The sequence below is a fragment of the Canis lupus genome, chromosome 7, assembly GCF_048164855.1.
Source record: "Canis lupus baileyi chromosome 7, mCanLup2.hap1, whole genome shotgun sequence".
NCBI lineage: Eukaryota > Metazoa > Chordata > Mammalia > Carnivora > Canidae > Canis > Canis lupus.
This window is the reverse complement of record NC_132844.1, coordinates 55,186,268-55,198,210: the sequence shown is the minus strand read 5'-3', so window position 1 is coordinate 55,198,210 and position 11,943 is coordinate 55,186,268. Positions and strand designations below refer to the sequence as shown.

Here is an 11,943-nt window from a genome sequence, read left to right as displayed (position 1 = left end):
CATGTTTAACCTATATGTGCTAGAGAAAAACTGATTGATAATCTGGAATTGTATGGCTAAAAGAATACCAAATGGACAATCTGACTGGAAATTTCCCATTTTGAATGCATACACTGTGGCAAATCAATGTTTGGCCCACTCTTTTGCCAGAAAGAACTAAAAAGGTTTTGGTGACCTTCACAGGTAACCTTCTAAGATATAATCATCAAGACAAATGATGGGCACCTACATTATAAATATTATATTTGGATAGTAATTTAGCAGACAGATAATTTTAATTTGTTTTATCCTTCCAACAACTTTGTAAGATGTCCATTAACCCATTTTAGAAATGAATAAGTTGGAATCCAAAAAAGATAAAAGCAAGTAAAGAATTGGTTAAATCTCAGTTTCTTTGTTTTCATATTTACTACTTTTCACATAACAGCTTAGCTACCAGATGCCCAGGTGTAGATATTGACTTTTTTTTTTGACACCTCCCATACTGTTTGCCGTGGAGCTTTGCTCATAATAATTCTCAATAAACTGTTGTTGGTCACTGGCAATGTTATAAAATAATTACTTATTAACCCTCACCTGTTCCAGTCTTATTTTTTAAGGATCTCTGAATTCAAATTAGTTGAGTTGATCCAAATAGTATGTATCATTTTTTTAAAAATATCTTTCACATTATCTCAGTTGAGCTTTATAAAACCTATTAATCCCTGTGTAATATTAATACCTCTAAATAGGCAGGTATTAACATAATTTTACGGGTGATATTACTAAATCTCTTCCCGTATGTAAGTGCAAGAGTTCAGATTTAAATGCAAGTTATCAGATTACAAACCGCGTGGTTGTTTGTTTGTTTTTTTTGTTTGTTTTTAAAGGTTTGCTTCTCATAACACCATTTGAAATAAGAGATAAATAAGCTGTGTAGGCTAGGCACAAATCAATGGCTTACTTGTATAATCTCTTTAATAGCTGCTTAGCTTATCTTTGAGTCTCTTTGTCTTACTTCAGTTATTGCATTGTTGTATAATGCATAGCTTGGGTTCTCTGACCATACTTTCAAAATCCTCTTCTATTTACACTATGCCCTTTAGAGAATAAAAACGATAAAGAATAAAATGTTTTGTTGGTCACACTGCCTCCATTTTTTGAGGCTATGGGTATGTATTTTATAATCTTTTTTTTTCTTTTTTAAATTTTTTAAATTCCAGTTAACTTACAATGTAATATTAGTTTCAGATATACAATTTAGTGATTCAACACTTCCATACAACACCCGGTGCTCATTACAAGTGCACTCCTTAATCCCCCATCACATTTCACCATCCCCCCACCTACCTCATGTTAGTATTTCAGTAATTAAATATCTCTCCAAATTTCTTTCACAAACTCCAACTGCTCATTCCTCCAGCAAGCATCCTTACTTCCCCTAGCTACTTCCCATCTCCTCACAGCACTCACCTTTTGAATAAATAGCTGTCAAAAGCATTTGTTTTGTTATTCTCAACTAATGCCAAATCTTTCAGTCAGCTGAAAATCTCTTACAAACAGGTCATGTTTTTTTTTTCTTTCAAAATCTGAATATTGGAAAGAACATTTTTAAACCTTCTAAACATTCCACTCATATACTAAGCTCCATCTTTGAAAAGAGATACATGGTTTCTTCATGGGAATAAACATTTTAATAAACTTATGATTATGTATAATTAAGATTGGCAGCCCCAGAATTTAAAGAGAAAAAGCATGACCCTTCCATGTTAATTTGATTCTCAGATTTTCACTCAGTATTAGCCCAACTAAATTTGAAAAGATACATTCTATGAAAGATTTGAGTGAGGTCCCAGACTGGGCCAGACAGAAGAGAGTTGAATAATGTTCTAGGTATTGAGGTAAGTGATTTGAATCAAGATGTGATAAAAGAGGTAAGATGTAGGTTCCAATGCCCTTATAATTTAGTTTTCACTGAAGTATAACACATTCTAAAGGTGCACACAACGTAATTATGTAACTCTGAATTTTCATAGAGTAAATATCTGTACAACCTGCAATCCAATAAAGAAAGCATTACTTCAGACGTGGTTTCTCCCTATCCCATCCCCCAGTGCTCTTTTCCAAACATTATCTTTCCTTGCTCCCCAAAAGTAACCACCATCCTGACTTCTAAAGCCATAATTTGGTTTTATCTATTTCTTAATATAATATAAATTGGAGCACATAGGATATCTTTTTGTATCTACATTCTTTTGCTCAACATTAAGTTTCTGTTTTATAATCCATAGTATGAATATACTGCAATGTATTCATTTTGTCCACTGCTTATGGAGACTTACACTGTTTTCACTTTCTATTTATTATGAAAATACTGCTAGGAACACTAGCCTGGAGCTCATCTCTCCTTGTTACAACCACAATTATCTCTTTTCTGTAAGCACCCATAGCATATGAAAGTGGTTTTGTAGGGCAAGCATCTATGATTCTTAGTGGAGAAAAAAAATATGAAAGGCCACAGAACAGAATTCTATTTTTTTAAAGATTTTTCTTCATTTATTCATGAGAGACACACAGAGAGAGGCAGAGACAGGCAGAGGGAGAAATAGGCTCCCTGCAGGGGAGTCCCATGCGGGATTCAACTCAAGGACCCTGGGATCACACCCTGAGCTGAAGGCAGATGCTTAACCACTGAGCCACCCAGGTGTTCCCAGAATCCTAACATTCAGAATTGTTTAGTCAACAACCAGTTGATCCACTGTGTCAGACTCCATGTATGTAATAATGAATAAGACATAATTACAACCCTCAGGGAATGCTTATAGAGCCTCGCTCCATGAAATCTGAAAAGCAGGGGGCTTCTTTGGGAAGGGGGATTACCCTCAATGATTATTAGCCCTAAATCCATATATCAGATTCTGATTCATTCTGTAAGTATGTATTATTGATCTGTGTGCCATTTACTCAGCATATTGTTTCGGTACCTCTCACTGCTGTACAGTAAAAACCTAAGTTTGGGGAGAGTTTTCTTAGGCTTTCCTAGACTTTTACAGTTTTCATGTATAGTAATGAAAAAGCAAGAGAAAGGTTTGTATGTGTGCATGTTGTATATATAGGTGTATATATAGGTGTATATAATTTCCCCTCTCATGGCCACAATTATACCATAGAAGAAGAAGTGGAAACGGTAATATGAAACTGAAAGAATTAGTAATGTGATTGGCTTGTCTCTCTGGGTTCTCTGGCTCAGGTTTATGGAGCAGTGATGAACATAAATCGTGGGAATCCCTTTCAAAAAGAAGTGGTAGTGGATTCATGGCCAGACTTCAAAGCTGTTATCACCCGGCGACAGAAAGAGGTACAGGTTTAAAAGGCTAAAACAAAAACAAACCCCCAAAACCGGAGTTGGCATCAACTAAAAAGAAAAGATTAGGTAAAGGCAATATTACAATCATCACAGCCATATATATTAGCATAAGAAGCTACATATTTCACCATTAGTTCTTTTTTAAGACTTTATTTGAGAGAGAGAACGTGTTCACAAGCAGTGGGAAGGGGCAGACGGAGAAGCAGACTCCTCGTTGAGTAGGGAGCCTGATGTGGGGCTTGATTTCAGGACCCTGAGATCATGATCTGAGACAAAAACATGCTTAACCACTAAGCCACCCAGGTGCCCTTCACCATTAGTTTCTAATTTGATTGTCTTTGGAGTATCAGGCATATGAAAAACGTGTTCAATAGTGTTTCTTCAATGTTTCACAATTTCTAGAAGAATGAAGCATATATACTTCTGCATACTCATTTTTCCTCTGGTTTGATGATGGCTGAGGACCAATGACTTTGGTCATGTGGGTAAATACATAAGAAGATTGAAAAGGATGACATCTACCCCATTCTTTGAGGACAAGGGGAAGCTCACATGATCAAATGTGCTACACTGACCACATAGGAAAGTTCTGAGAGTTATATTTAAGGTGTCTCCATTAAGTCATATACTTTTCATTTTTATAAATAAATAAAATACCAGAAAAATATGAAATAGATATCTTAAAATTTCCCAAATACCAGAAATATAATCAAGCAAAAGTTCCAAAATTTCTGTTCTTTCCCTCACTATAGTATATTAGTCACATCCCCATCTAGCCATTGTTAATAGATGGCTAATTTTGGTAACAGGAATTATCTAGACATATGTAGTCAATGGTATCTAATCTATCTGGGATTTGAGTTACATGGAGAATATATGTATGTTTTTATGATTATGTCTTCTGTCCCAGGCTGAGACAGACAACCTGGACCATTATACTAATGCCTATGCTGTGTTCTACAAGGATGTCAGGGCTTACCAACAGCTATTGGAAGAACGTGATGTTATCAACTGGGATCAAGTTTTTCAAATACAAGGTGACATCAAGTGCAAGATATTAGGCAGTCTTTGTTTTTTTCTCATTTTTGTCATACATGCCAGATAGATATATTTCACATATATGATAATATATATGATAATGTCCACATAAGTGGACAAATTCATATATATACATTTTATGTACTTAAAATTTACATATTATGTTTTGTAAGAACACTTGTTTTACTCCTAATGAGGCTTGGCCTTTCGGGTAAGTAGAAGACGTTTAAATGGGGCTGCTTTCAAGTGATATTTCCCCCCACTGTTACTGTAATATGGATATCACTAAGTATCACAGCATGTGTTTCTTTATTACTCTTAATCATTTCCTGTCACAATCTTTTAAAGTGACTCTAACTTAACTATAAGCCAATAGGTAGGTCTTTTCTTCTTTCTGAAGCAGGTGATTCTGGAAAGAGATAATTAACTGATTTGCATATGATATCTGACATGATTTAGTAAGATAAGAGTATATTTGAGATCCAAGGAGATAATTGCATGGTTGTCAATGCTAGTGGAAGAATTTTGCCCAAGTCCGAATTAGATTTAGAGTTTCTGATAGTGTGCATGGACAATTTCAGCTTCAGTGTATCACTTTTTCAACTTTTCATAACAATTGGGAGGTGATACAGTCAATGAAGTTACTGTTTTTAACTTTTCCATTGAAAGTGAATTCCTTGATCATTTGATAGCAAGGGAGGATTTCTCGTGCTAGAAATACAAAGTCTGATAATTTTTTTCAGCAGCAAACAACTGAGGCCCTCTCACAAGGAGAAAGTTCCTACCTACCTGCAAATAATGACCAATGCATATTCATAACCTAAAGATTTGGGGTGTTTTATCACATCCATTTGGAAATGCTCAAAAAGGTGTTATAATAGAAGTTCTAAACTATCTCTCACTCTTACATATTTACCTCAGTTACACTGGTTAGACATGAGACATGGTTCTACCACTCATTTAGCCAAACTAGGAAAATGTTTTCACCATTATTACTTTAGTGTGGAAATGAGTATATCTTTTACTTGGTGTGAAAAATCATGGCAGTAATCGGATAGATGGTGGTGCTATAGGCCCACTCTCCTCAAATCACCTGCAGCCATCATTAGGAAGAGAACATCTCTATAATTGCCAGTATTTTTTCCCCCAGCAGGCTGAGCTGCTAGTCATGAGTCAGGTATCATCATTTAAATTGACACAGTCATCCTTCCTGAAGTTTAGTGGGGACAGATGTAAGTTAATAGCACCTAAAATAGCTGGAGTGTTAAAGGCCTCTCATTTAGCATGTAATCAGTGTAGGGCATTACCTTTGGCCGCTGATGTGGCCTCTTGGCTATGGGCTTCTATGGTAAGAACTACAGTTTCCTTGAAATACTGAGTAGCTTCAAAGAAATCATCAGTATCTTCACTATTTTTAACCAGACACCTAAAGAGTGCTGTTTCCAAAACATACCCAAATCATGAACAACTCCAAAGACCTACTACCGCCATAGAAATGGCCAATCTTTTATCTTGCTGCCACAGAGCTATTGGTTGGGCTGATTAAAAATTAGGCAATGGAGGGGCATGTGGGTGGCTCAGTGGTTGAGCATCTGCCTTTGGCTCAGGTCATGATCCTGGAGCCCTGGGATCGAGTCCCGCATCAAGCTCCAGGGAGCCTGCTTCTCCCTCTGTCTATGTCTCTGCTTTTCTCTGTGTGACTCTCATGAAAAAGTAAGTAAAATCTTAAAAAAAAAAAAAAAAAAAATAGGCAATGGAGCAACTTCAGTGCCCGGTGTTCAGAGTAACAGCACCCTCTGCACAGGAATGCCTTTGTCATTTTTAATCCAAGAGCCACCCATAAACAATATTAAATCAGGGTTAATCCACTGACTACTAGGAGTCAAACTCTTTGTGTTGGCCATGGGAGAATAGGTAATGAAAAAGTATACAGTTACCCAGATAGGCCAGGCTCTTTTGTTCACTAGTAGTTGCATGGACATAAGAGAGCTCATTTACATGAGCACTAAACTAAAAGTTTCAGAAGCCTGCTTGCTGGTACTATGGTCCAATAAACTATGATTCAATAAATGGCCTGAGTTCTGTCTTTTCCAATTAGTAAGTCTTTCCTGTCTGAGGAGGTAGGGTAGACAAAGACAGGACAGTCAGTGCAAGTTCCTTCTGTGAGCAAGGAGAAAATAATTTGTTAAAATGGTAATCTACACAAAGGACAGAAGGACATGGTCAGCAACACCATGGAGAGATAATCAACAAAATCCAAACTATGGAAATTCTACCCAACAAACTGGATTCTTCAACAAATAAATTGAAAGGATTTTTAAAGAGAGGTTGGGAGAAGATACAGATATTGAAAGAAAACCTGTAGATGAAAAGATTTACCAGACAAAAAGTGGACAAAATCTAATAATAGTGCTTATGGACTCACACTTGCAAAATAAAACTTAAAACAAGGACATTATTTAGAGGACAGTGAGAGAATTGTGATTGGGAGAATGATAAGTAGAACATGGTTAGTACATTAATAAGAGCACGTAATGTCATGAGCACGTGTGTTATATAAGACTGTTGAATCACTGAACTCTACCTCTGAAGCTAATAATACACTTTATGTTAAGTAATTTAATTTAAATAAAAGTTTAAAAAAAGATGATTAATGAACTTTTATTTTGTGGCCTTAGTAGTAGTTAAAATATATAATAATTAAGTTATGCATTTGTCTTATGCAGTTTTCTCTGCTACATCTTATAATTTTAAAAAGTTTTATTAAAGAAATGTTAGTCTGGGCAGCCCGGGTGGCTCAGCGGTTTAGCGCCTGCCTTCATCCCAGGGCGTGACCCTGGAGTCCCGGGATCGAGTCCCACGTCGGGCTCCCTGCATGGAGCCTGCTTCTCCCTCTGCCTGTGCCTCTACCTCTCTCTTTGTCTCCTCTCTGTGTATTCTCATGAATAAATAATAAAATCTTTAAAAAAAAAAAAGAAATGTTAGTCTGACTTTGAGAAAAAATTATTTCAGTCTAATTTAGAAAAAAGAAATTTTATTTGAACTACTATCCATACCCTTGGTTAGGATGAACTATGTTTTCTCATAGTCTCTTGAATTACTTCAATGTAATTCCAGGTTATAATATGGAATTCTAGCCACAGCATCTATAATTTTTAATAGCAATAACTTGAATACCTACTTATCTCTTTGTAGATTTAACTCCCTGAGGGAGGAACCAAAGTTTAAATATCAGATTGTGTTCAACATGTCTTCCTATTCATGTAGTCCTGTATTCTTCAAGAGGAAGTGACTTACTGGAAGGAGGAAAAAAGCCTTTAGATATGGATGGAAGTTGGAAAGTCAATTTCCAGAGGATAAAATTAATCAGGACCCAGAATGGAAAAGATAGAGCTGATAAGATTTTGGAGAAGCAGAGCAAGGCAGTTCTAAGTAAACAGAAGATAACATGCCAAGCAGTGAGTTCTATCAGAACAGAGACTATAATTCTTGTGTTTCACTGTGATGCCCAGCATAGTGCTTTACATGCAAGTACTGAATGAAAATTTATACATAACATAGTATAGCTATGATAAACGAGTAGGATCCAAGTGAGTTAAGTTTAGGATAAATCTCACCAACTAAATTTATACCTTGATATTTCTGTAATGGACATCTAGGCAAGAGGCTGGAAGACTCTAAGTCAGAATGCCATGCCAAATAAATCTGAGTTATTTTATGCTTCTAGCTATACAGTAGATTATAGACTTTTAGAGTTATAAAAGTTCTCTTACCTTTAGGAGTTTAAGATCAGTCTGAGAAGTCAGAAAAATCAAGAAAATCCCACAAGCAATTCCAAATTCCTAAGGGATATTCCCATCAGAAAGGTTCATGGAAGATCACGATTATGTGAAACAACATGATGGGGATTTGAAAACCCCACACACTGTTTGAAAATCAGGCAGAGAGTAGCTGTAATAATTTATATATAAATATGTAATGGTTAGGATAATACAAGGTGGCAAACTGGTGGTATTGATGATACTTAGCATAAAAATACTGCAATGAACTTCCTTTTTTGTGTTTTCAAATAAAGTATATTTTTCATTATATCTTTCCATGTACAGGGCTGCAGAGTGAATTATGTGATGTTTCCAAAGCTGTTGCCAACTCAAAGCAGTTAGGTGTAAAGCTTACTTCCTTCAAAGCTGTTCATTTTTCTCCTCATTCAACTCTGCCGGACACCAGTTCTCTGTATGTAGATCAAGTTTCTACGTGTGGGATGGGACTTAACTATATAGAAGTACAAATAGCAGTACCTGAAATACTTAGCATTATTAAGGAATATTTGGGTACCCTGGAGTAGGGACACACAGTCTAGATATGTCTGTGTGTCTATATGTCTCTGGGTCTGTGTGTCTGTTTTTTTCTGCTGTGCTTAGCTGCTCATAAGTTCTTGAAATAATCAAATCAGCATCTTTGTGCGTAATGAATGAATCCAGGAGTCCTATATTTTCACTATATACACAGAAAAATTATTGCTTGGTATGCTCCTCCTCCAAATAATTCCAAATAACCTCTGTTGTCTGAGCCCAAAGTGTGTATTGTTTTTTTCATGGTTCAGGGATAAGGATAAGTAACTGACTTATATGGGTCTATTCTATGCCAAGCACTGAATGCTTTAAATATATTACCTCTCGAACTCTTTTCATAACCCCATAAACTATGGTATAATTCCCTTTTTGAACAGTCATTTCCCAAATTTGTATACTCTTTATTTTGGATACCCTGTCCTTCAGGTACAAGGTCATAGTCACTGATATAACTACTCCTTAGCAATATTCTTATTTGCAGTGACATTTCTACCTGAGGCTTCTTTGCCTCAGTCTCAGCCTTTGTTTTAAGTTCATTTTCAAAAATTAAATTAAAACTTCTTCTAAGCCAGTAATTGCTTATATTTATTTATTGTTTACCCCTGCTTAGTGATTAGATTATTGGTCCAATGCCAGAGCCCATAGTATGCCTAGAATGTGAGCTAACACTGCTGAACCACTTACAAAAAGAAAACACAGGGGGACCTGGGTGGCTCAGTGGTTGAGCATCAGCCTTCGGTTCAGGGTGTGTCCCAGAGTCCTGGAATCAAGTCCCACATTGGGCTTCCTGCAGGGAGCCTGCGTCTCCCTTCTGCCTATGTCTCTGCCTCTGTGTGTGTGTCTCTCATGAATAAATAAATAAAATCTTAAGAAAAGAAAACACAAACTGTTACTATATAAAGACCGTAGCACAAATGGCATTAGAAGTCATGGGAGATGGTCTTATGACATGGATCATTTCAAGAATAAAAGCAAATTCTGAAGCAAAACCAGTACCATAGGTTTTTAAGTAATCCATCTCAGGTCTTAGAAATTGCAGCAATTCCTATCTTTGTCTTTATCTCAATACTATGAGCTTTTAGACCTGTTTCCAGACCTTTAGGGGAAGGCCTAGAAAGATTAGTATTACTTGAGCATCTCTATATGCCTAGAAATGTTAAGCAATTTGTATTTCTTTTCTGACCATGGATGCATACAAATAGAAGTTCTATTCTAATACTTTTTTTTTTTTTTTTTAAACCAAGGAGAAGATTAGTGACCGAAGAATCTGGACTTACCCAAGGCTTTAGAGAGGGTGTCAACAGACTTAGACTTAACAAGTCTGAGAACTGTTTTACAGAAAAATGAAATACCCTAATCTATATGAAGGCAATAAGAAATGGGGGTAAAATTAGAAGGAAAGATTTAAATCCCATATAATGAGTATTTTGTCCTATCAGAAATGAAACCCTGAGAGATGTTCATAAGTGGGAAGTGATAGATTCTAATCCATTGAAAAAATTTTGGTATTTGCTAAGTACATCTCTGGGATTGTTTCTCAGTTTGAATCAGTATAAAAAGACAAGCAGCTGTTTGTAGTCAGATGATCCCAAGTTTACATTTCTTCTCATGTTGTTTTCTTCTAGAATGAGTTCTCCCCCACGGCTAACATACCTGAGCGTTACTGATGCTGATCTACTCAACAGGACTTGGTCACGAGGAGGCAATGAACAGTGTCTCCAGTACATCAAAAACCTCATCTCTTGCTTCCCCAGTGTATGTGTCCGTGATGTCAAGGGAAACCCAGTCTCTTGGTCTCTCACAGACCAGTTTGCCACTATGTGCCATAGCTATACCCTGCCAGAGTATCGCAGGAAAGGTTATAGCCGGCTGGTGGCCCTCACGCTGGCCAGGAAGTTGCAAAGCCGGGGATTCCCCTCTCAGGGCAATGTCCTGGATGACAACATGGCATCCATAAGCCTCCTGAAGAGTGTCCATGCTGAGTTCTTGCCCTGTCGTTTTCACAGGCTTATTCTTACCCCTGCAGCTTTCTCTGGCTAAGTTTAGCTCTAGCCTATTGAAACTTCAGGCATTTTCTTCCTTTCCCTGATGATACATATACTCCTTAACTGGCAACGAGGAGAATATTCAAACTGGAGTCAGAAGAATCTCAGGTTGTTGAAAGCAGCCTGGAAAAGACATGCAGGATCAGCCTGAGAAGCCTTCACTCTCTCTGTGTCAGGTTTCTATGGTAAATAACTAGAGGTCAGAGATATCAGTGGCTGAGAAGAAGATAATTATCTTCCTTTGGGATCCACCGCAAGAAAAAGGTTCTAAATCCAGCAGTTCTCAGCAAAGTTATAGAAATGAAAGCCTGAAAACAGTGATTTAAAAGAAGCATGTGGCTACTGCTTTATTATTGCTGCTTGGGCTTAGCTCTGAATTTTCACAACCACAGCTGCTCCCCACTACCATACATACACTCCCCTGTACCTCCTGTTGCTATGTCTCTCTAAACTCTTCCTACCGCTTTTGATCCAGGTGCTCTGTAGAATAATCCTCCTTTTTTCCCCTTTAATTATTGGTTTTCCATTTCTGCTTACAACTCTAGCCTATAGTTCTTTTCTGGGAATGTTCAAATGCAGTGGTTCTCACATTTTAGGGTACTTCTAAACCACCTGAAGGGCAGATCTGCAACACAGTGGTGGAGCCTCTTCCCCACAATCCCTGATTCAGTAAGTCTTAGGGTCTGAGAATTTGCATTTTTATATAATTCCCACTGCTCGGTGGTCTTGAATGGAGGAATGAAGATATGGGCATTTTAAATGCTAGAAACAGATGATATCAGCATAGGACTGGACCTTACCTATCACCTATTCCAGTTCCTTGTTTATAATCTGCTTTTTCATAAGAAATTATATACGTGTGAATGTGTGGTATGCAGATGCACATATAAATGTGCTTTCATAGATACACAAATATAAATACATTCCTTTTGTATTTTATATATGCATATTATAAACATAGAATTTTGATAACATAATAAACTAATTCTTTGTATATGAAAAATTTAAGGATCAGGGAAAATAAATGATTTTTTAAGACAATATAGATAATTGCTGTTAGATGTCAAGCCAGAATGCTGTCATTTTTATTTCAATCTATTTTTTTTCGCTAAATCATCTATCATTTTTGTAAATTTAAATGCTTAAATAATTAAATAAATAC

At 36.6% G+C, this 11,943-nt stretch overlaps 1 protein-coding gene across 4 annotated transcripts in view; it reads left to right on the top strand.

Moving 5' to 3' along the window:
- GLYATL3 (glycine-N-acyltransferase like 3) overlaps nt 1-11,943 on the top strand; it is a 16,542-nt gene extending 4,599 nt beyond the window's left edge. For 2 of the 4 annotated variants that reach the window (XM_072832724.1, XM_072832725.1), the window contains 4 exons: nt 3,230-3,337; nt 4,257-4,383; nt 8,491-8,617; nt 10,362-11,943. In XM_072832724.1, the coding sequence (XP_072688825.1) occupies nt 3,230-3,337; nt 4,257-4,383; nt 8,491-8,617; nt 10,362-10,776 (777 nt within the window). In that variant the 3' untranslated portion in view covers nt 10,777-11,943. Of the gene's footprint in view, nt 1-2,356; nt 2,910-3,229; nt 3,338-4,256; nt 4,384-8,490; nt 8,618-10,361 lie in introns of those variants that run through there. The other 2 variants (XM_072832726.1, XM_072832727.1) reach the window with 2 other exon arrangements.